At 55.7% G+C, this 24,460-nt stretch overlaps 1 protein-coding gene across 1 annotated transcript in view; it reads right to left on the minus strand.

Moving 5' to 3' along the window:
- Nucleotides 1-324: 324 nt before the first annotated feature.
- SNTG2 (syntrophin gamma 2) overlaps nt 325-24,460 on the minus strand; it is a 118,882-nt gene continuing 94,746 nt past the window's right edge. Inside the window, exons 14-17 of the mRNA XM_057742662.1 lie at nt 21,430-21,636; nt 16,368-16,460; nt 9,781-9,891; nt 325-456 (exon numbers count right to left, since the gene is read on the minus strand). Of these exons, the coding sequence (XP_057598645.1) occupies nt 325-456; nt 9,781-9,891; nt 16,368-16,460; nt 21,430-21,636 (543 nt within the window). The remainder of the gene's footprint in view (nt 457-9,780; nt 9,892-16,367; nt 16,461-21,429; nt 21,637-24,460) is intronic.

Consider the following 24,460-nt stretch of genomic DNA (forward strand, 5'->3'; position numbering starts at 1 on the left):
GTTTTATGGAGATAAAATGTGGGTTTAGCAGCGTGGGGCCTGCAGGGTGTGCTCCTGGCACCTGGACGTGACCTGGAGGGATGCGGGTGACACAGATGATTTCACAGGGAGGCTGAGTCTTCCCAGCCACAGCTTTGCCTGCGGGGAGGCTGCATTCCTAGTCAGATTGAACGAGTCCGGCCTGTCTCTGGAAACTAGTGACATGTTTTATTGGTATCACAACTGTAGGATCCTTATAAAATCACACAAAGTGGCAATATTGTGTGGGAAATATTCATTTCTTAGGAAAATAGTTTAATTTTCAGCACTCAGCGGAAGCACTGCTCAGCTGCTGTGCATGAATTTGCTGGTAACGCTCTGGCTCTCGATAAACTCGGGATCCACGGAGGCCACCCTCGCCGCCATGAAGGAGTGGACGCAGTGCAGGACGCCCGTCAGGTCCTGGAACTCCAGCTCCTGCGGGAGAAAGAAGACGTTCTTACATGTCACACACGCTAGAGACGCTCGCTGCAGACATCTAGCAGGTGCTGTGCTCTTAGAGCCACAACCAAGTTCCTCAAGCACAAACACACACGAACCAAGACAGGTGCCTGTAAGCAGGAACACACTGGTTTTCTGGGGTCTTCTGCACTGCTATCCTGACGACGGGGTTGAATGTGCGACTTTCCTGCAGCTAACACAGCTCAGCGCCCAGGTCCTCTGAGGGCATCTGACTCCGTCTGTGCAGGGTCCTCCGTCGCGGGGCGGGCAGCATCACGGCGGCACCTCGGCCCCCACGGCTGCCTGCGCAGCTACAGCGCCCCGCCGGCGCTCACACAGCCCAGCTCCGGTGTTTGCAACGGAGCAGAAGGAACCGTGCTTCACCCTGCAGGCGTGGGCCTGCGCCTGTGCACGTGTGTGGATGTATGTGCACGTGTGTGCCCTGTACTCATGTGCCTGTGTGCACGCATGCACACACGTGTGTTGTGCATGTTCGTGCACACGGATGTGCGTGTCCACGTGCTTCTGTGGGTCACAGAGCTCCCAGCGTGGAGCTGGAGCCCGGGGGGCACGGCTAGTAAGTTTGGTCCTGTGTTCTGTCAGTTTCGCCCACTGAACCCCTGTCACCTGGTTACTTTCCTGGGCAATTTATTTGTCCTAATGACCTAGATTTTTATAAAGTCTTTTAACATTTCACGGTCGCCGAAGTACTGATTTTAAATATGAGCTACATCTTGGCATAATTATCAACTTTTGAGTCTTGTAATACCTTGAACTTTTCCTTAATTTGGTTAAACTCTCAGGAAGCCATGAGGGTCTATACTGGGCTCCTCAAACTGAAGACTGAGGTCACCCAAACCTGAGAGAACATTTCTTCCCTGCTCTCAGGAACGTCCCATCTATCGCAAGGTGACACTTTCAGTCCATGTGTAAGTGTTAATCCTGCCCGCAAGCCCTCAATGAGCCTCCTCCAGGAGAAGTCACATTTCCTTAGGGCACCGCCCACTCTTCTGTCTCGCAGCACAAGCTGCAGACATTCGTCAGAAACTGCCTGGGGGTGACAGACAGCCCTTCTGAGGAGGGGTAGTCACCCTGGGCTTTTAGTTTTCCCTAATCGAATCGTCAACGAATGGCCCAACACACAAGGGGGAAAGTTTAAAGCCTACAGCCGTTTAAGAGAAGAGTTTCCACTTAGCTATAGCAATTCAGACACGGAGCCTTAACCTCCAAACTTCCCAAAGAATTCAACACGGAGGCTGATCAAAGCTGTACTTGAAAGAGATGATTGTTAAATAGATGAGAGAGTATCTAGAATCAATGAACAAGCTCTGGAATTTCCCAGGGGAAAACGCAACACAAGTATAATCGAACGTGACAGTCCTCGGGGGGTAACCACACCACGCGCAGAACACGAGACACCACCTGCTGTTCTGCAGGAACTAGACCTTTATTTATTTATTTATTTTAAAGAACTTTTATTGAGATACAGTTGACATACAATAAACTGCATATATTTAGAGTGTACAATTTGGTATTTTTTTCTTATTAGTAATGTATGTATAGCAATCCCAATCTCCCAATTCATCCCAACCCAACCCTCCCCCCCGCTTTCCCCACTTGGTGTCCATATGTTTGTTCTCTACATCTGTGTCTCTATTTCTGCCTTGCAAACCGGTTGATTTGTACCATTTTTCTATATTCCACATATATGTGTTAATATACGATATTTGTTTTTCTCTTTCTGACTCACTTCACTCTGTATGACAGTCTCTAGGTCCATCCATGTCTCTACAAATGTCCCAGTTTCATTGCTTTTTACAGCTGAGTAATATTTCATTGTAAATATGTACCACATCTTTTTTATCCACTCATCTGTTGGTGGGCATTTAGGTTTCTTCCATGTCCTGGCTATTGTAAATAGTGCTGCAATGAACACTGGGGTGAGTGTGTCTTTTTGAATGATGGTGTTCTCTGGGTATATGCCCAGCAGTGGGATTGCTGAACCATATGGTAACTCTATTTTTAGTTTTGCAAGGAACCTCCATACTGTTCTCCACAGTGGCTGTATCGGTTTACATTCCCACCAGCAGTGCAAGAGCGTTCCCTTTTCTCCACACCCTCTCCAGCATTTACTGTTTGTAGATTTTCTGATGATGCCCATTCTGACAGGTGTGAGGTGATACCTCATTGTAGTTTTGATTTGCATTTCTCTAATAATTAGTGATGTTGAGCATCTTTTCATGTGCCTCTTGGCCATCCGTATGTCTTCTTTGGAGAAATGCCTGTTTAGGTCTTCTGCCCATTTTTTGATTGGGTTGTTTGTTTTTTTGATATTGAGCTGGATGAGCTGTTTATGTACTTGGGAGATTAATCCTTTGTCTGTTGATTCGTTTGCAAATATTTTCTCCCATTCTGAGGGTTGTCTTTTCGTCTTGCTTATAGTTTCCTGTGCTGTGCAGAAGCTTTGAAGTGTCATTAGGTCCCACTTATTTATTTTTGTTTTTATTTCCATTACTCTAGGGGGTGGATCAAAAAAGATCTTGCTGTAATTTACGTTGAAGAGTGTTCTTCCTATGTTTTCCTCTAGGAGTTTTATAGTGTCTGGCCTCATATTTAGGTCTTTAATCCATTTGGAGTTTATTTTTGTGTACAGTGTTAAAGAGTGTTCTAATTTCATTCTTTTACATGTAGCTGTCTAGTTTTCCCAGCACCACTTACTGAAGAGGTTGCCTTTTCTCCATTGTATATCCTTGCCTCCTTTGTCATAGATTAGTTGACCGTAGTTTATCTCTGGGCTTTCTATCCTATTCCATTGATCTATGTTTCTGTTTTTGTGCCAGTACCATATTGTCTTGATCACTGTACCCTTGTAGTATAGCCTGAAGTCAGGAAGCCTGATTTCACCAACTCCATCTTTCCTTCTCAAGACTGCTTTGGCTAGTCGGGGTCTTTTGTGTTTCCATACAAATTTCTTGTTCTAGTTCTGTGAAAAATGCCGTTTGTAACTTGATAGGGATTGCATTGAATCTGTAAATTGCTTTGGGTAGTATAGTCATTTTTACAATGTTGATTCTTCCAATTCAAGAACATGGTATGTCTCTCCATCTGTTTGTGTCGTCTTTGATTTCTTTCATTAGTGTCTTGTAGTTTTCTGAGTACAGGTTTTTCACCTCCTTAGGCAGGTTTATTCCTAGGTATTTTATTCTTTTTGTTGTCATGGTGAATGGGAGTGTTTCCTTAATTTCTCTTTCTGATCTTTCATTGTCAGTGTATAGAAATGCAAGAGATTTCCGTGTGTTAATTTTGTATCCTGCAACTTTACCAAATTCATTGATTAGCTCAAGTAGTTTTCTGGTGGCATCTTTAGGCTTTTCTATGTATAGTATCATGTCCTCAGCGAACAGTGACAGTTTTACTTCTTCTTTTCCAATCTGGATTCCTTTTATTTCTTTTTCTTCTCTGATTGCTGTGGCGAGGACTTCCACAACTATGTTGAATAATAGTGGCGAGAGTGGACATCCTTGTCTTGTTCCTGATCTTAGAGGGAATGCTTTCCATTTTTCACCATTGAGAATGATGTTTGCTGTGGGTTTGTTGTATATGGTCTTTATTATGTTAAGGTAGGTTCCCTCTATGCCCACCTTCTGGAGAGTTTTTATCATAAATGGGTGTTGAATTTTGTCAAAAGCTTTTTCTGCATCTATTGAGATGATCATGTGGTTTTTATCCTTCAGTTTGTTAATATGGTGTATCACATGGATCGACTTGCGTATATTGAAGAATCCTTGCAGTCCAGGGATAAACCCCACTTGATCATGGTGTATGATCCTTTGAATGTGTTGTTGGATTCTGTTGGCTAGTATTTTGTTGAGGATTTTTGCATCTAAATTCATCAGTGATACTGGTCTGTAGTTTTCTGGGAACTAGACCTGGACAGCGCATCTGGGTGTGGAGGCAGGCCCACGGTGGGGAGCAGACACGCGGCTTCCACGCGCGGACTCTGCGGCCCAGGTGCTGCTGTGCCCGGCCTCTGAGCTGCAGCCTTTGCTGATGGTTGTGGTGTAAATACTCCCCATGGGTTGACGACAGGCTGGCAAAGTTCCTGAAAATTCACCAAGTGGCTCCCTGAGGGTGTGGCCCACGCGGCCCAGGACTGAGCCCGGCCGGGCGGAAGAGGCAGTGGTCCCTCCACGCTCCCCGCGTGGCTGCGGCTGAACAGGAGGCTGCGGAAGGACAGGGTGGTTTCCGGTCCATCATCGGTGCCCAGCCAACACCGTTCCTCTTGAAGCCTCCTGTTAAGAGAGCATCCTCAGCCTCGAAGGTCAGAAGTGAAGTAGGATACCCAGAGTAAAGGAAGTGCATTTTCCAGGAGGAAATGAGGTTGTAGGGGTTTAAATAACTTCTGCACGGTGGCAAGGACAATCAGTCACAGAGCTGGCACTGAAAGCCAGGACGACCTTTGGTTTAATGGGCCCTCGCTGTTTCCCGACAGAGCGCCCCAGAAGACACTCTTACTGTCCCAGCTCTTACACCGAGCGGTCCTCAGGCATCAGCACATCCAGGAACTTCCTGGACATGCAGATTCTTCGGCCGCCCCCCTCTGCGTGCCTGGTGGTCTGTGTGCCCCTCGGAGGCGGAGGCTCTGCGGAGGGGACGTCGTCTTGGAGGAGCCCAGGGAGCAGGGCGGCACCTCACACAGCACCGCAGTGACACCCTGGCCTCCTCAACACTGGAGGAGCACAGACGTCCTGCGGGCAGGGCCGAGAGGACAGCGGGTGGCGGGGAGGGGCTGGCTGGGGGCCAAGCGGCCCTGGCGCGTCCGGCAGCGACGGGAGCCGGGCGGAGCCGGGCAGGGAGAGGCACTGAGATGCCGGGGGTGGCAGCAGGTGCTGGAGCAGCAGCACCACGTCCCCCGGGAGCCTCCGCTCAGGTCACCCATGAGGGCGGCTGCACCCAGTACCAGCGGACGGAGCAGCCTTGCGCTGCAGCAAGAGGCCCTCCGTCTCTGCAGGGAACGTCAGTGCCTGGCTGCAGAGCGCCAAGGACAGGCCGGCTCTCTTGATGGAAGGAAGGTTCACATGGCGAGGTCTGGGGAAGTTGTTCTGGCTTCTCCATGAATTAACGTAGACTTTACGCCAATGTGAACAGTCTGTTTTGGGCCGTAATAAACATACGTTGCGATGACAGCGTTGCTCTCCGGGGCTGGCCGTGGGGGTGATGCCGCCGTGCCTATGAAGGGCTGAGCGCAGCAGTGACTCGTAACGTAACGTGTGCAATAAAAGCCCCCCACCCCACCCCCAGGCCACGGTGAAGGCCTGACTGCCCCGGAAGGCGCGGAGGGACAGGTGGGCCCCCGGGCAGGTGTCGTAACCAAGAAGACCCTCCCGCACAGAGACTCTTGGACACAGCAAACCTTTGGACAATGTTTCCCGGCACATGTCTACAGGAAGCACCATGTCCAGGAAGACGCTGAGAAGCAGAGTGAGAGCAAGGCCAGCAGAGGAGAGTGGCGGGGCGGCCAGCGCGGCAGGGTCCCAGGGCTGCCGGGTGATGCTGGGCTCTAGCCCGGACGCAGGGGCGCAGGAGGGGGCTGGGGCAACTTCCCTGTCCCCACGCGGAGGAGGGGGCCTCTTACTGACCCAGCAGGGGACCTGGGAGGAAGGAAGGAGGGAAAAGGAGAGGAAAGAAAGGAAAGCTTTGTTCCCTTCTGGGAACAGATTACAATTTCAGAGCCGTATTGGAAGCGGCTGCACTCGTGTGTCCCCTGTTCTGCATCCAGGAGCCCCCTTCACGCCATCTTCAGGAGGGGCCCAGCCTCGCCTTCCCCCACAATGTCCACGTGCCCCTGCTCAGCCCCCGGCAGCCACGTCTGACCGTCTGCCCGACTCACGCCGCTGAGGAATAGTTTCCTGTGGAGTTTACCCTCACGGGGCACCAGAGAGTGAAAACTCTGCCTCTGTCCCTCCCGAAGACGTAAGATTGTAAGTATCCTCATCACATGGTGCGCTGCCTTCCAGGACCAACGTCTGCCTCATGGATTCTTTGTTTTTTAATGTAACTTTATCTTTTTATTTAATTAATTTATTTTACTTTTGTTATTTTTGGCTGTGTTGGGTCTTTGTTGCTGTGCGTGGGCTTTGTCATTGTGGTGCAGGGGCTTCTCATTGCACGGGCTTCTCTTGTTGCAGAGCATGGGCTCTAGGTGCACGGGTATCAGTAGTTGCAGCACACGGGCTCAGAAGTTGTGGCTTGTGGGCTCTAGGGCACAGGCTCAGTAGTTGTGGCACACGGGCTGACTTGCCGTGTGGCATGTGGGATCTTCCCAGACAAGGGCTCAAACCCATGTCCCCTGAATTGGCAGGCGGATTCCTAACCACTGCACCACCAGGGAAGCCCGGCCTCATGGATTCTTCACTGCAATTGCCAGAAACCTTCATGTGCAGAGGTCTGTAGTCGTCAGGGATTTTCATGATAATTGTAACAATTTTCTCCTCAAAAACTGATAAAAATTTTTGTGTGTCCAGCACTTCTTTCAATACTAACTTGCTCTTTCTTTCTTCATTAATTTATTCATTTAAACACATTTACCAAGTGCTGAAGATAAAAAGCTAAAGGAACGCTACCCTGAGGCGGCTCAGGCTAGGGGAGACATGAAATCATATAGAAACATGGGAGATATAAACAAGGGACAGGAGCGAGGCCGGGATGTAGAAGGTCACGGTCCCCCCTTACAGCGAACCTCAAGTTCAGTCCTTGTAATTTAACCAGAGTTCGCTTAAACAACACATAACCTATTAAGCAGAACGGTAGAAAAGTAAATCCTTCATTTCACAAAACTCGTTTGCGCTATGCTCTTTTTTCAGAAGAAAGAGGTAAAAAAGAAGAAAACAAATACTTCCTTAAAAAATACTGCAATCCCAAATCTCCAGCCGTTGGCATCGCAATGGAGTCAGCCCAAGGCCCTGAACAGCATGACATTTTTGTAAATAGCAGATAGAAAAAATAACTTCCTCTCTGTGCTCCCAAAGCCCCAGCATCTTCCCTCAGATTCCCAAGAAACTCAGCATTTTCTCCTTATGCTAATTCCTGAGGCAGCGATCTGGTTAAACTTCCCAGAAATACTTTCAATAAACGCTCAAAGAATAACCATTCCATGACAGTCCCTCCTGTAACTAAACACTCAATGGACAGGAATAGTTTTCTCTGGACTCTTGGTCAGCGATGACATCACACCGCCCCCTCCTGCACTGGCAACAGCCTTGGTTCCAACTCAGAACTCGGTGCCCAGCTCCAGGTTTAAATCCAGCAGTAACTCCAGGAATTCTCACGGGATCTGGATTCCCACCTGGTGTTTCCCACCTTTCCTGTCTCACAAGCTGTAATAAATGCAGAACATCAGCCTCAAGGTACTTTCTTAAAACAAACAGGCATGTTTATTTGAGGCTCTAGACGTGCACACTTCCTGCTCCGGGACGATGTGGACACCGTTTCTGTCCCCAGTTTGACTCCCACCTGCAAGGACGCCCTGCAAGGCCCGGGAGGGGCCTGAACGAGGGGCCACCTGGTCCTTGTTTTACCTGCTGAGACCCTGGGCCCCTCTGCCTGACTCCCCTGCACCCCAGCCCCGGAGGGGAGGCACGGAGGCTGCTGGCGGTTCTGGGATCGGGGTTGAGGTGGACACGTGTTCCGTTTGGGTCTCCGGGGAGGTGCTATCCGTCTCACACTCGTTTCTGTGTCTAGTTAGGGTATCGCATGTGTAATTTTGTATTTTTTTCGTAACGAGATACCTACAAACTGTTTAAGCTTCAATTCTGCAAATCCTGTATCCACCCCTGTGGCCTCCACAACTTTCTAGGACTTTCTCTTTCCCTGAAAATGGACACTGGAGCCGCCTAAACCGAGGCCACAAAGAAACCGAGTCTGCGTAAACGCACCTGCCCTCAAATGAACGTCATGTGTTTCCAACTGTCCGGTTTAGGTCGTCCAGTGCGTCTACTCCCTTTATCAACACAGGTAACCAAGAGTTGACAAGCGTTAGCAAAGAAAAAGAAAATACTTTTCAACCGAACGAAAGAGGTGTCCCTGTGAAAAGGGAGTCCCGGCACCACGCGAGCCGTGTCCCGGGACCCCAGGTGCTCTGGCGAAGCGCCTGGAATGCAAGGCGCACGGGCTGGGGGCTGGCTTCCTCCGCGTCCCCCGGCTTACACGGACGGCGCAGTCCTGCGCCTGGAGGGGCCCGGGGCTCCTCCCCACCACAGCCCCCGGGCAAAGCGGCAAGTCAGCGCATCCGCCGGGGAGGAGGTGGCGTCGCCCCCCGGCGGCCGCACCCGTGCAGACCACGCACCGAACACAGCACAGTCCTTTCAGCCCCCCTCCCTCTGCCCGCTCTCCTCTGACCCCCGCTCTGCTAGCGGCAACATCCCCGGACTCTGCTCAGGGCAGCGTGGCTGAGCGCGGCCAGCTCTCCCTCACAGCCCTGGGTCCCGTGTCCCTGCCGACGCCGCCGTCCCGCCGGAGGACCTGAAAGCCCCGACAGTGGCTGCCGTCTGATTGTTGTCTTATCCACGCCCTGAATACAAGAACGTCGAGCATTTCTGCACAACTGTAGTTGTACTCAAACAGGAGATGTGGTGCGTCACCTCATCACACTCAACGAGACGTTAAAACCTGACAGGTCACTCGGCTGTAACCATGTCACACGCCACGTGCCCTCTGAGGAGTTTCACCGAAAAGTGCAGGCAAAGCACTGACAGCTTCCAAACAATGTGTGTCTCACACTTCTCTTTTCTCTTTCTTTTTCTTTTGTGTATGGGACCTATCCTTTCGTTTGCCTTTCGTTTATATCCAGACTGAGTTGTGGACAACACAATTATACACAAAACATGGAAAAAATCAACACTTGGCGTAGTCAAATGGCAGCTCGGTGCAGTGAATTTGTAAGTTATGTCTGGATCCTTGGAATTAACAGAGCACTTGTCCTTGCTATCACAGGCAACTCATCACTTAATGCAGTTTTTAAAACTCTTCCTTTAAACATGGACTTCCCCTGTGTTTGTAAATATTGATTTCTTGCTAATGTTTACTAAGAAACTCATGATTTTGGGGGGAATCGAGGAACGTGTTTCAACGGCCACAGCGTTAGGACGTAAAGCCTCTAACAGGAGACACAGCACACGCGCTCACGGCCACCTTGCTGACGTCTGAGGGGCTTCAGCCCTCAGGCCGCTGGAATGGCCCGCCACCCGCGGACACGCGGGTTTGCTCGGGTGAGGCTGGGCCGGGGCGGGGGCGGAGGCCTACCTTCATCTCCACCTGCTTGGTGTCCAGATTCTGAAACAGCAGCTTCACCCGAGCCTTCCCGTCATCTGACGACCCCTTCAGCTGAGAGAATTTAAATCTCCAGAGCACATTCTGTAAAGGGACAGACACGCGAGCTCATTTCTTTACCATCTGTCAGTATGTGAAATAATCTACTTAAATAAATGCATCCCCTCGGTTATCTGGTGCACACCGAGCACGTGGTGACTGGAACCGCCACCTTCTCTTTCTGAGCCTAAGGGACGGACCCCCTCCAACCACCAGCCTCCCTGGGGGTCCCTCGGGTCAGCTCCGAGCCCAGGCCCCCACGGTCTCCTCTTTAATCCCACTGCACCCCTCTGGCTTTCTCTTGGATTTTCCTTTCATCTAAAAGCATCACAGGAGCTTTGTGCCTTTTCTGCTCCTAAAACTTAAAAAACGCCACTCCAAGGCCCAGGTCTTGCTACATAGAGCGTATGAGACACGGTCAACAGTGCAGAAAAAATGAAAACCTTTCTCCCAACTGGCACGTACCCCACCCCCCCAGATTACGTTCAAAGCAATGTTTGTGTCTCCTGAACCGCGGTGAAAAACGCAGATGATACGACCTCTTAATACCAGTGCAGAAATTGCTTAATGTTTGCTAAGGTACTTTAGAGGTGATATGTATTCTATAAACGCTTACTCTTCAATTAAAAAAAGAGGCTGCAGCAAATAAAGACTTATTGGCTGCCTTTTATAAAAGATAGTCTTTAATTATAGACGCTTTATGACAATAAATTTTTATCTTCCCAGAAAAATCCCAACAGAGAACAGCAATTATTTTTTAGCAAGCTATACGTTTGTATTAAAAGCATTTATTTTGAACTAATGAACGTATTTTTCTCCAAGTAGCACAAGAGGCTGGGACGTGGGGAGAATTCCAGAGGTGCTTGTATCCTGTCTGCTCCGTGGCCGCCCAGTCACACCCACACGGCCCCGAGGCTCCTGTCACATCTTTTATATTGAGTCTTGCAGCTGAACAGAGGCTCTCATTTCAGGGCCACGTGTCACCGCACATGATCCTTCTCGATGCTGGGAAGTTGGAACCCCATGGGGTGTCAGGGAACCGTGACTCCAGTCCTTCCATTTTCATGATTGGGAGTTGGGGTCCATGCCTCCCCTCGGGCACCAGGGCCCTTTCAGATCAGAATCACTGGACCCATCCAGAATGAGGACGTTCAGAAACCACGTCCATCACCGCTGTGGTGGGAGGCTCCAGAAGGGCTGCTGGTCCACTGAAATAAGCCACAGAAACAGCAATGACCAGGGGGAGGGGAGCTCTCAGGCCCCCCCTGCAGCGCCCCACGCCAGGCAGCTCCCGCCGTCCAGGGCATCGCCTCAGCCCGCCCTCGGAGGGCTGGGAAAGACGGCTGTGGTCTCAGCCTCTAAGATTTCATGAAAACAGCCCACATCTCACCTGCCTTTAAAACTACCCGCCCTCCAGCTGTCCTACCAGGAGCCTGCGATCGTAAGGGTGTGTGTCAGAGGAGCCGGGGGAATCCGATATCACGGTTTTGCCAAATTCCTCACAAAATAAGCAAGACCCAAAGTGCTCTGGGAACATCACCTGGCGTGTGTTCAAATGTGATTATGAAGACGCAGCGCTCAGTAGCGGTAACATTCTAGGAGTAACCCACATACGTATTATTTACATAGACTCACAAGCAGCTATTAAGACAGCACAGACAAGAAAGGTGCGAGAATCCCCACGTCAAAGCCCTGCCCGCCGTTCAAAGCCCCTGCGGCGACGCTCACAACGAGGTCCTGCGGCTGCGTCACGGCCCCCCGAGGAAAACGCAGCGCGTGAGACGCGCCCGCAGCTCCCCTGCTCGAAAGCATCCTTTCACACGCTGGCCCGTTTGGGGTGAGGTGACGCGTCCTGAGCGTGAGGGCAGGAGGGGAGCCTTGGGGCGGGGAGCAGTCCTCCCACCATCGGGGGACTTCATGTCGCCAACAGTGGCCTCTCTGAACTCTTTCTGAACTCGCAGGTACCTGTAAATGGTCATTTTTATTAAAAAAAGAATTTTCCATTGCCGTGATTTTTACCTACGCGTGGTTGCGGGTCACAGCCTAACCTCAGGACCCTGCGCTTTTCTGCGCGACTGGACTTTCCAGGCCAGAGCCTGACACGCTGTCCACTCACAGCTCAGAGATGCCGCCTGGCCGGACTGCCAAGGCCTGCCGCGTCCGGCGGTTCAGCAGCCCCGGGACGCATCGCAGCGGCCCCGGTCTCCCTGCCAGCCACCTGAAGCGGGAAGGGAACCCTCATCTCTAGACCGGAAAACATCACTCCAGGGTCTTAGTAGTTAAAGTACGGTTTTACAGCTAAGCGTGCGTTACAGGAAACACGCTAACATTTATGTTTTATTTTTATGACTGCAGGAGGTCAATGATGACCACCTTCCTTTGTAGCAAATTTCAATCATTTTAATTATTATTAAAACATTGACAGCGGGAAGCAATATTCAACGAAGAACCCAACTATCTGTTCCAGAGACTCTACGAGAAGGGGAGGAGGTGCTAGAGCAGACCCACTTGCTGGCATTCTCCGGGGCTGTCCTGCAGGACTGGTCTTCTCGCCCGTCGGGCCAAAGCCAGCTCTTCACGTCCCCGCCTACAAGAAAGTCAGTTCCTTCCTGTTCTTTCTGTTCCTCCACCTCAATCTCAGCTCAGTCCCAAGGCATCACCAGGCTTCAGCCTAACAAACGGGGAATGTAGGGACACGGCCCGTCAGGGGGACCCCCCATCACCCTGACACAGAGGCGTCAGCTTCCTGCTGCGCGTGGGGACGGTTGGACACTGAAGAGAAAACGTGGATGCGCGCTGACATCTAGAGACCAGGAGAATGTCCCCAAGTAAGAAGTAAACGTGGAAAAGAGCTCCCTCTGCTTCCAGGTCCCAAACACTGGACGCCGTGCACGTGGGCAGCACCAGAGTCCACAGCCCGTGGAGGACACACAGCCCGGAGGAGGGGCTGGCCCGAGGGCTGTCCACTTGTGGCCTGATGTCCACGCTCTGTTGTCTGAGTCTTGTTACGTCCTCTCCCACTTCTGCTTAATCACGGCAGAAACAGGACACTGGTCGGCCCTAAACCGGAGGGATCAATAAAAAATAGGTCCGTTTGGAAATGGGCCGAGACGCACTTCCTTTCCAGCGTGGACGGGGGGTGGGCACCGAGGATGGGGTTCTAGTTTATTCTGGGTTAATGTTTTAAAAATCGTTCGTCTGGAAGTTTAAAAATACTAGAGAATGATCTTCTTACGTACTTTATAAGTGCAGAAAAAATTTCCAGGCCAAACGTGTTTCTTCTCCGCTGTGCTTGCAGATCTTCTCATCCTTATCCATGTTGAAAAGGAGAACGGATGGCGAAGCTTGGAAATCACTGCTCACCGCTTCCCTGCCGGGCACAGAGGCGGGGAACTGAGAAATGCGACCTCGTGTGTGCGTCTGAGGGGGACGCCATGCATGTGTCCGGCATCAAAATCTGGGCTGCTATCAAATCCTACGAGCGTTTTTTAAAGCATTTGGTTAATACGTAGCACTACCAGGCTGTGGGTTTAAGTTTCACCCACACATCACACACAAGTGGGCTGGTCTAACAGTGTCATGTAGCGTAGAAGTGCTAATTATCTTGTGGAAATAAGCATGATCAATCCCAATCTAAATATTTTTGGGCCCCCACATTTTTCTATAATGACTTACATAAAGGGCATATGGAAAAAAACCTCATTTTCATAATTACTCGTAATTATTTCATACTCAATAGCTATTTAATTATCTTCAAAATTATTTCATATCAATCTAGAAATAACTGAAATCCTATTAATACTGAACGTGCAAATGTCATCCTACATTAAGGCTGAAGATACGTCAAATGAAGTAAAATTATAAATATTTTATATATTAACGACTCACTGGTACACTCTTCACAGTCAGGTTGAGAAACCTTTTCTTTTCAAAACGAATTCAAATATTGTGAGGTCTGAAAATAAAATTTCAAAAGGAATCCATGAAACAAGCCTCTGGAGTACCTTTCTTTCTGCCATATCTTGGTTTCCTTTTCCATGACTGTCTGAACACCACCTAAACGTGTAAGTATTGGCCCAGAACTTCTCGCGATGAAGAAGCAATCACAAGACAAGTGCGGCCGCAAGCGCCCACCTTCAGAGGGACCCGGGCCAGGGGAGGGGTCTGGCGTCCGACCCAGGGAGTCGCATGAACAAAAGGAAGGCTTAACTGGAACTTTATCAAAACTCGGCTGAGCGCGAGTGGACGTGACACTGAGCAGCGGAAGACTCAGCTGCGGGCGGCCGGAAGGCGGAGGCTGTGGTGGCCACACACGGGGGCCGCGCGTCCGTCCCCGCCGGGACGTCCGGCAGCTGCCCCCCCGCCCCCACCCCGCGGGACCCCGGGGCCCCGCTGGAGGAGCCACCTCCTCTCCGCCGGGGGGGCCGAGGGGCAGCCTGGGGAGCCGGCAGAGTGAGCTGGTCGCGGGCCCCGGATACGTGCACTTGGACGGGAGAGCTTCCTTCAGCCACGCAGTTCTGTTGCCAGGCACGTAACACGACAGCCCGGCTGCGCACAGTGTGGCTGCTTCAAGTCTTACCTGATGCGCGTGCGGGCGGAGCGGGGAAACGTGCCGGGTGCGGGGCTGGGGACCGTCTCCCCGGGGCCCCGAGCCCAGACCCGCCTGCCGCTGCTGGGAGACGGGGGCACGCGGGGGCGAGACCCTAAAGACAGAGACACGAGTGGCCAGGGAAGGGGAGGCCCACGGGCAGGCAGGGCTGAGGGCGTCCCACACCAGCCCGGGCTCCCCAGACCCCCGGCAGCCCTGGGCGAGCCACGCCGAGCCGTCCAGACCTAGCCTGGCCACACAGGCTGCGGGCCGGCGGGACGCGGTCCTTGGGGAGGCGGCTTCCTGTCCTTTGCTCCATCCCAGTGGCGTCTTCCTCTAGCATCTCGGGAACGTCAGGGCTCTGGGCCTCAGGGTCCCCCGAAGGGAGAGGGCCAGGCACCCCCGCATTCCAACCTCTCAGAATCACTCACGCCCCCTCCCCAGCCTGGCCCCGTGGGGTGGGTGCCGTGCGGCCCCAAAGAGCAAGACCGCGTGGCGGGGGCCCCACCCGGAGACACGGTGACCCCGGCCAGCTCCCTGGGCGCCGGGGGCTGTGCAAACCCCGACGGAAGCCCCAGAGCCGCTGGCTGGGAACAACCTGCCCACAGAAACGGGGACAGGACGTGGAGGCTCTGCTGCCGGACCGAGTGGGCGAGGCCGGGCCCCACGGCCTGCACAGGCCTCCCAGCAGCCAGGGAAGGGGCACCGGCTTCAGAGACACACTCGGGCTGCACTCTGGAAAGTCTCAGTTTAGATTTCCTGACACACAGGGTCCCTTGAACCGCAAGGCAAGTAAATCAGGGCTGCCGGTTAACAGCTGTGCTCAGGGTGTCTCCCTTCTCAGGGGGAGGTGCTCTGTCGCGTCCCCGTCTCCGAGGACACGTGGAACGAGGTCCTGCACGTAGCAGGAGCTGGCGGGACGCGTGCGGCGGACCAGGTGCGGTACCTGGGAGGATGCCCGCGTGGGGTTGGGAGCCCTTGGTCCCCTCTGCGACCTTGATGCCGGATGGCAGGCAGGAGACCCTTCCCAACACCCGGCCTTTGCGCAGGCAGACCCCTCGCCCCTCTAAACAGTCTGGGCACTCCTGCTGGGGGCACCATTCTCCCAGGAGGAAGCAGAATGACAAGGGCACAGTGGGCCTCCGGTCCAGAGCTCTGCGCAGGGTGTGGACGCCCACCCAGAACGGGGCTCCCCGCGGGGTCCGTGGCCCCCGCCCCTCCCCGCACTCTGGGACATCACCGCCCACTCCTCCCCGCTGCGTGCCGGTAGCAGCTCCCACCCAGGCTGTGACATTTCCGTGTCCCTGGAGGGGCTCTTGCCTCCTCTCCAATCCTAATTAGCAGACAGTGGATGTTAAAAAATATTAAGGGACACAATACTGGCTTTGTGTTGGCAGCAAAATCCTCAGCGCTTGTGCGGTTGCAGACACCCGGGCCCCTTGGAGATGCTGATGGGAACGGGTCTTATTTCCCACCCCTCACACCGGTCATTTAACGTCCAGTGAAACTAAGCTCCTGTCATAGCTCACAGGTGTGGAGTCAGCACCAGGTCAGCTCCACCAGGTGTGCGGTGTCGCCCTCCTGCCCAAACTGCCCAGGTGTTAGGTCCGGCGGGGCTGAGGGGTCCCCCAAAGTGCTCAGTCGGTGCGGAGGAGCCTGCCCCCGAGAGGGACGGTCCTGCCGGCAGTCCCCCCCCACCGCAGCCCCTGGCACCTGCCCGCGGGCACCGGTGGTGTGGCGTCAGCCCTGCCCGGCTCTGGGGCTTGTGAGATCCTGAGACCCTGAGCTTCCAGAGAGAAGGCCCACCACGGAGGACAGCCTGCGCACGACACAGGCTGTAGGGGCTGGCGACGGCTGCAGACGCGTGGGCGCTGGCCCCGAAGTGTAAGAAGACACACCGCGAACGTCGCCGTCCCCCAGGCTCGGCCCTTACCTTGGTCTTCCTCTCGAAACAGGTGAACCCCAGAGCAAAATCCACCGTGAAGCACAGAGCATCTCCTTGCCAGCTGCACGTGTACGTCCTGGACTAGAAAAAGGTATTCGCGGTGAGAAAACATTCTTTAATAATGACGTTCAACATGAACCAGGCCGTTACAACACGTCCCCCGTCAAAGACTAGTCTTAAAAAACCAGACCGCGGGGAGGCAGCCTGGAGGACCGAGGTCACACGGAACCCGGGCTGCGGCTCCCGGGCGCGGCGCCCCTGCTTTCGGTCTCCTGTTCAGGACACGGGCGTGAGGATGGATGCTCCCTGAGGACCCGGCAGCCCTGCTCCTTCCCTACAGGCACGTGCAGCGGGAACAGGGTGCGATTAGGTCCTGACTTTCAACGGTGGGACGCAGGTTTCCGTTCATGAAGGCGACTGGGAACGAGCCACCTCCCCTCAGGGAGACAGCGAGGAAGAAGCTAGAAACGGCCTTTGATTCCCACGGAGCTGCCACCGCTTGATGCTCAGCGTCGGGCAGGGGCCCCGCGCGGCTGTCAGTGGGGCGAGGGCCACGTCTCGGGAGCCCCGCGTCGGGGGCGCGTGTCCATCCTGGCGTGTCCTGCACCGGGGCACGGAGCAGGAAGGGCGCGGGGCGCGTCCCCTTCCCTCCATGGCCACTGCGTGCACAGCCGTCTCCTGACGTGAGCCCCTGCTAACAGTGACACCCTCCACGACCGTGCTTCCCTGGGGAGCGTGATCTGTCTCCAGACCCTGGGCCAGGCCGGAACGCGTCCCGCTGCCTGTTCCCTCGGGAGCAGGGCTCCCACGGGGGCGGAGCAGCCAGAGAGCGCGGCCCGGGCAGGTCCGTGGACGGCGGCACGGAGCAGGGCGTCAGGAACCCGGCGACGTCCCGGGAGACAGGCGGGCAGTCCGTGCGGGGGGCCTCCGGCTTGTGAGAGGCAGGGGGCGGCGGTCACAGCCCAGGACCTGCCCTGAGTCGTCCCCGCACAGCCGACGAGCACGGAGAACCGGGGACGTTACGTAAGCCTCCACCCACACTTTGCCCCCTAAAAAATGGGCACCCGTGGCCCCAGCAGGCCCGGGCTCTGCGAGGATCAGGTGGTGGGTGTGTGCGGAGCCCGTCACAGGGCTCGGGACGTGCGAGCGCCAGACGGGTGAGCAATGGCTCCCGTGGTCGTTACTCCATCCAGTTCTACGCTAAGCGCAGGGATCCTGTCGCAGCGGTGGGTGACGTCGGGCACCAGCAGACCCACCAGGCAGAAGCCGGAGCTGAGCTCCCCACGCCGCCCAGCCCGCCGGCGGGGACTGTGCCTCCTGCGAGTCCTATTTCAGGAGACATTTCCTCCCGTCCTGACGCTTCCAGGCTACACTTTCCACGTCCTCACTTAACACCTCTGGGGACCGGGTTAACACTAAGGAGTATTCGAGGCAGGAAGGGCGGTCATTTATTGAAGAGGACATTTCCTACTTAAAGAGTCGCTCTCCCCATATGAGTTGCTGCACCCTTTGGGGAAATGATTCTGGGAAGATGATGTTATCCAGGTAACGGGGGCGGAACCCTCTGTGCGCGGGTGCCGTGCTGGCCAAGGACACCCTGACCTGCTGGGTGTGGCGTCCCTCTGGTGCCTGGGTCATTCATCCGAAAGAAGCTTGGGTCAGACCCACCTGCGGATCTCGGAGCGTCTCCAGGGAGGTTGGAGGCGGCCGGAGCTCACCTGGGGACAGGGATGGTGGCAGCGGCCGCTCTGGGAGCACGTTTGACCACAAGGACACTGGTCCTGCCGAGCGTCACCGTGGAGTCTTCCCCGCAGCCTGTTAGTGCCGGGGCCCAGCTGCACCCACCAGCCAGTGGGGCCTCCCAGGCTGAGCAGCCAGTCAAGTGGGGACTCAGGCCCACCCGCCAGAAAGCCAGCACCAGCCCTGGGTCCCCCCGAGGCACCCAGCCCACTAGCAGGTCTGGACCAGCCCTAGGCGCCCCTGGGGCCCACAGCTAGTGGCATCAGGACACACCTCCACCACCAGCACAAGGGGGCCTGGCCGCCAGCGGGGCCGGGGGCCAGCCTCGCCTACCAGGGTGCCCACAGCAGTCCACCCACCACAGCAGAAGGACCCCCCACCACACACACGGGGCACCACGAGAGCACAGAGCTCTGATGACCAGAGGGGAGTGCCCTGCTGGAACCCCAGGACGTCTCCTACAGAAGCCACTCCTCCAGGATTGGGAAAAGTAACCGACCCACACAAATAGGCACGCGGAGGTAGGCAAGAGGAGGCGACAAAAGGAGTCTGTTCCAGATGAGATTCTCAGCCGCGTGTTCAGGTCACGTCGCCGTTCCCTTCCTGCCCTCAGCCCCAGGACCAGATGATTACAGGCGGGAAAGAGGGAGGTTTAGAGCACGGACGGTTAATAAGGGCTCATTTGGCTGTGCTCTTCCGTGACGGGAACGCTAACTGAAGGCCTGGATTGACCTCGGAATAAACTCAGGAGCAGAAATAGAAACGTTGCAAGCAGCGCTCCGAGTTTCCATTTCATTAAATTAAGCTGCAATGGTCCTCAGAGCTGCCGAGCGGTAACCCAGTCCGTGCTCCAGCATCTTCCCGGGGAACATTCAGCAGAGCTCATCTGGACCAAGAACAGCACTAAACAGCATCTCTCACAATTACACAGATGTCGGCAATTCACTCTGGAGACTTGCAAATATTTACCGTGGAGATTGCTCATTTTAGAGTTTTCAAGCAAAATTTCCACGGAGAGCACGGCTCCGATGGTCTAGATGTGTTTTCTCACCCGCAGCTCTTCTGTATTCAAGCAGCTGGAGAAGGAACAGGGGCTGTTTAACAGTTTAGTCCCCAAACGGCACGGCTGCCGCCGTCCACCCGCGTCCCCAAACGCTGCTCAGCGGCCATCTGTCCTGCACGGTGGAACCCGGGGGCGACCCGTGTCCCCGAGGCCTGGGGTCACACTATGTCCAAAAGGAAAACCAGGGTGTGGGCGGAGGACGGGCCACAGACGCAGAAGGAGCCGCAGGGGTGCTGCGGCGTGGGGGAGGTCAGTGAGGCCCGAGGGTCAAGGACAACAGTCCATCCAGCCCCCAGACAGCTTCACGGGCCCGGAGCCAGGCCTGCACCTGCCTGCAGTGCCGTCCGCGCTGCAGTGATGCACGGCCGCGGGGACACGGGGACGCGCGGGCTCTGCCACAGACGCGTCCGCTTAGGACCTGGGGGCGGACAGGAGGCACACACGAGCCGGGGACCGTCTCCCCGCTGTGCGTTGGTGCGCGTGGCCGAAGGACGGCCGGGCGGGACCCCCAGGCCAGAGCGGAGGCCCCGTGGGCTCAGGCCGAGGGGCGGACAGAGCGTGGCGCCCTGACCCGCAGCCTGATCGCGAATGCTGGGGAAGGCGTGGGTCCAGGGCAGTAGTGCGGGGGTCGGAGGCACAGACCGTCTGCCGTCCCCCTGGACGCGCAGGGAGCAGCCTGGCTGGGGGCTCGGGGACACCTGCAAGGCCTGGAGGGCGGGCTGCCTCTCGGGCGGCCACTTCCACCACCTGGCTCAGAGGATCTGAAACCCCGGCCCCGAAGCTCCTTCCAGCTCCGCCGCGGACCTCCTGCCGCCACGTCTGCCTTGACGTCTGCGTTTTGAGCATCTTGCTTATATTTTAAACTTAATTTGTAAAGTGCAGGTAAAGAGCATCTGGACGGGCGAAGGGGGGCCAACTCACTTTAAGGAACCAACGTAGAGGCGACACCAGGAAATGCCGGGGTTCTCTGCTGACGGGGTCGGCTGTGGAGGGGAAAACCGCTCCAGGAGCAGGAACTAAAGACGTCCGGGCCGGCTGGAAAGACATTCCAGAGAGGGCTGTGCCGTACAGCCAGGGAGACTCACGGTGTGTCGCACGCGACGAGACTCTGCAGATACAGAAGCTGGACTCTCTTGTCTGGTAGAACTTAGGTGGATTATAATTTTAAAGTCTTCAACACGGATGCCGTCTAGCCCAGCTTGAAGCCTGGCTTCCTAAACATACTGGCCATGGTTGTGACTTCAAATGCACGGGGTAGCACTTTCTTATATCCACGGTGTTTCCAACTGAAAGTTAGGTCAGTTCATGAACAATAAATGAAAGATTCCCAGGGAAGATGTTCACCCTGCTGGGAGAGAGCTGCAGCTGAACAGGGGGACGGCAGGGCCTCGGAGGAAACCGGGCTTGGTTTCCGTGACCGTCTCCGTGGGACCCACTGTGTGGACCGCAGATGCCAGAGGACATCACGCAGCTGAAGGGACGCCCCGTGCCAGCGCCGAGCAGCATGGGACTCGTACGTTCTCACAACCTGAACGAGAGCTACATGATGACACAGAATCTTTTCACAATCAGAGCAGCGCTGATGAACGAAGGCGCGGCTCGCAAGCCCTCGGCGCGTGGGAGCTGACCCCAGGCCAGCAAGGAGCCGGAGCTCCCGTGTGCAGGTGAATGACCCCGGCGCCTCGTGTCCGTTTCCTGTCACTCCGGTTTCTCGCCGCGCATACCGCCCCCCCCCACCCCGTGACGCACAGCCGCTGTTTACAACCACGCGGATGACAGCACGCTCTGCCTCATCTTTCGGCGCACCCCCCCCACCGTGACCCGAGAAGGGAGACGCGACCTCGACACGCGAGCTGTTTCAGGCTCCTCGCTGGATCGCTGAGTCTGAGGCGAGAGGCCACTAAGCGCCGTAAACAGGACAGACGTCCAGGTGGCCTCACAGCAAACCGTCAGCGAACAAGCACCGGGGACCTGGCTGCCCCAGCGGCGGAGGGCGCTGCCCTTAGACGGCGTCGGAGCCCCTTCCTCGCGTCAGACAGGAAGACAGATGTAAACGAGATGAAACCACCCCGTCTCACCTTTCCCCCAATTCACCCATTTCACCTACGGGGCACACCTGACGTGGGGACCCAGGCGAGACACGGCCAGCTCCCGAAGACTCACGTTTTCTGGAACAATAGCTACACCCGCTCTAATCGCTGTCTCGGGGACCCGGGCAGTTTCATCAGACACGATGGCGTCGCTTACCCCCATCCTCTGCACTTCCAGGAAGGTGGCCCTCTGGAAGGACAGCTCCCACGTGGCCAGCTCGCTCCCCAGCTCCACGCTGAACACATGGCTCCCGCCGTGGCCCACGAGGACGCTGAAGCAGAAGGGCCTGTGGTCCCTGCAGCCGGGGTCCTGGAGACCCGGGCAGAGGCTGGCCTGTGCCCAGCAGTCGTCCGAGAGCCAGAACTGAAACACGGGGGGGGACGTGGGTTAGAGGGGACGGTCCCCGGGGAACCACTCCACGAGGGCGCCCGGGATGGAGGGGCCCCTGCCGGGCTGGGGGCCAGGGCCGTGCTCCACAGGTGGCCCCCCCGGCCACGCGTCTGGATTCAGGAGCAGTGTCCCTGGCGTCACGGCTGTGGAAACGGGTCCGGAAGTGAACATCCGTGCGTCCGTCGTGTCCACTCCCAACGCCCCGCAAGCATCTCTCCCCTGAAACAACAGCGGCCACAATGTCTGTTTCTATGTTTAGTTTAAAGATGAAGATAAGAGTCAGGAGAGGTTCATGCACGAGTTGAGCACAAAACCAGCAAACACGGAGGACGATGGGGCCCCATGGCTCCCCCCTGCCGGGTCCCTGAAGGCTGACCCCTCCTTGGCTGCGTGCAGAGCACCCGGGGTCCCCGAGGGCCACCGATACCTAATCATGTGTCCCCAGAGATCCTGACCACACAGAAGACGTGTTAGAAATAGCTTCAAAAGCAAAGGTTAAAGCAACAAAAAAGAGCTGTTGTTCAGTTTCCGGTTAAACATTCAAGCACAACGTGTGAATCAGCCCGCAGGTCACAGGTGGCCCGGGAGGGTGTCCTGGCGGCTCTGAACCACGGGGCAGGGGCATCTCCAGCACCTGCCCCCCGAGCCGTGGACACACCCACCGAAGGAGCAGCCAGCTTCAGGCTTCACTCAGGGGTCAGGAGAACCGGGGTCCCAGATGGGTCAGCGTCACTGGCCAAGGCTGCCTTACCTCTGTCTCTCTGTCTCTCTCTGCCTTTGGGTCCCCTTCTCTCTCTGTGCGTCTCTCTGTCTCTGTCTCTGTGCCTCTGCATCTCTGTCTCTCTCTTTGTCTCTCCATCTGTGTCTCTGTCTCTCTCTGTCTCTCTGCATCTCTGTCTCTCTGCATCTCTACATCTCTGCCTCCCTGCATCTCTGTCTCTCTCCCCTGGAGGGTCACAGCCGTCTCCGTCTCTCGTTCACCCACTCGCTGCACAGGCGCCCATGGCCAGTCCGCGCAGGCCCTGCGCTAGACGTGCCCCTGCCTGCACAGCCTCCGGGGGAAGGGAGCAGGTGCACCTCCCTCCGGGGCTGCTGAGCGGCCTGGAGAGACGGGACGTGACCACAGCCCGGACAGCACCACGAGGCACGAGGCTGCCCACAGGCCAGGTCTTCACAGCCTGATTCGGCGCTATTCGGACCCACGTGGGCCATTCAGACAAGCCACACCCACCACTCACACTCCGGGTCAGAGTTCATTTCCCGAATCTGCACAACCTTCCTCGTTAGCCCACAGGTTTTATTTGAAACATGCTTCTGCTTTCTGGGTGCAGGCGTGTAAACCCAGTGACTGCCATTGAGGGCGGGGGTCCCCACTCCCTTCCCGGGGCCTCGAGGCCGCTGTGCAGGACCTACTCCGTGCCGTCCGCCTGCTTCTGTCACGCAGGGACCTGTCCTCGCGCATCGTTTAGACACCCGCTGCCCTGCGGCGTGTGGTGTGGGGGTGCGCGTGTGCACCCGTGGGTGCGCGTGTGCGCCTGGTGCCCCCGTCCGCATCCTACGTGAACCTGGCACAGAGGCTGCCCTTTGGCTTCGGAGCCCCCGGATCCTTGAGCTCAGCCGGGGAGGCGCAGAGACTCTCCAGGAAACAGGACATCAGGCCACAAGCCAGGGAGAGCCGGACGTGAGCCGCTGACCGGACGCCTCAGAAACGCCGTCGGTCCCTGCCGACCTCGAGGGTCAGCACGGACCAGCAGAGAAGGCCTCTGGGCAGGCGTCTGCGTGGCTGACGCGGCCGAGGGCGCGGCGCTGCTCTCCTGGGACGGCTGCGGTGGGGGGGCTGTGTGTTGCAACGGAGGAAAAACACCCTTTGGGGTCAGACAGACAGCACGTGGGACCTTCCTGGCCAATTATCGGCGGCGGACCTTGAGCTTTTCGCTTCTCTCTGCGCCTCCGTTTCTGAACCAGAAGATGGGGTGTGAGAAAGGCGGTCACAGGCTTTCAGCGACAGCACGGAGGAAGCGTGCGGCTCACTGCGGCTCCCACAGAGCACGCAGTCCGCGAGGCGGCGCGGGCCCTGGCCAGCCTTCGCGGTCGCGTCTACCACGCAGCGGCCACACAACCCAGCATCCCGCCCCCACCCGCACGCGCCTGAGGAGCCCCCCACCCCCGCCCCAGACTGCGAGAAGACAGACCACCCTGGGTTCACGTTTCAGGAAACAAAAGGCAAAGCCGATTTTTAAAAAATTACCTGGCTTTTTTTCCTGCTCCTACTTATTTATTTGAAATAATGACAGCAACAATACAGGACATTTAAAGACAGGCCATTCTATCACCTCATTTGTTTTCACACTCCCTCCACGCAGTGTCTCTCCGTACACAGAATTCTATAAATGCGTCACGTGATGTTAATGGAGTGCTTAAAAGGTACGATCCTGTTAGGTCTTTACTTCTCAGTGGTCTCCTGACCGCTCTTCCAATGTTCACTACTTAAGAGTATTGTTAAATATTTCCACGCGCAGCTATCTGACTCTTGTGAAGTCCCTGCTTAGAGTGAGTTCTGGGGCGCGAGCTGGTTGGATGGAGCAGTGCGGTGTTTGTGAGTCTTCACTGGAGGGGACCAACCTCAGCTCTATGCGCAAGAACAGAGAGAAGAATCAAAAATCACCTCTGAACAGCCTGAGACATCCCAGGAAAGGACGCTGAAGGATTTCACGGACGTGATACTTTCTGCCACTCAGCCCGTCGAGCCTCCTCCAAAACAAGGTACCGCGCGTGCTGGGGCGTAAGTGAAGGGACG

Source organism: Hippopotamus amphibius, chromosome 7 (genome assembly GCF_030028045.1).
Source record: "Hippopotamus amphibius kiboko isolate mHipAmp2 chromosome 7, mHipAmp2.hap2, whole genome shotgun sequence".
Taxonomy (NCBI): Eukaryota; Metazoa; Chordata; class Mammalia; order Artiodactyla; family Hippopotamidae; genus Hippopotamus; species Hippopotamus amphibius.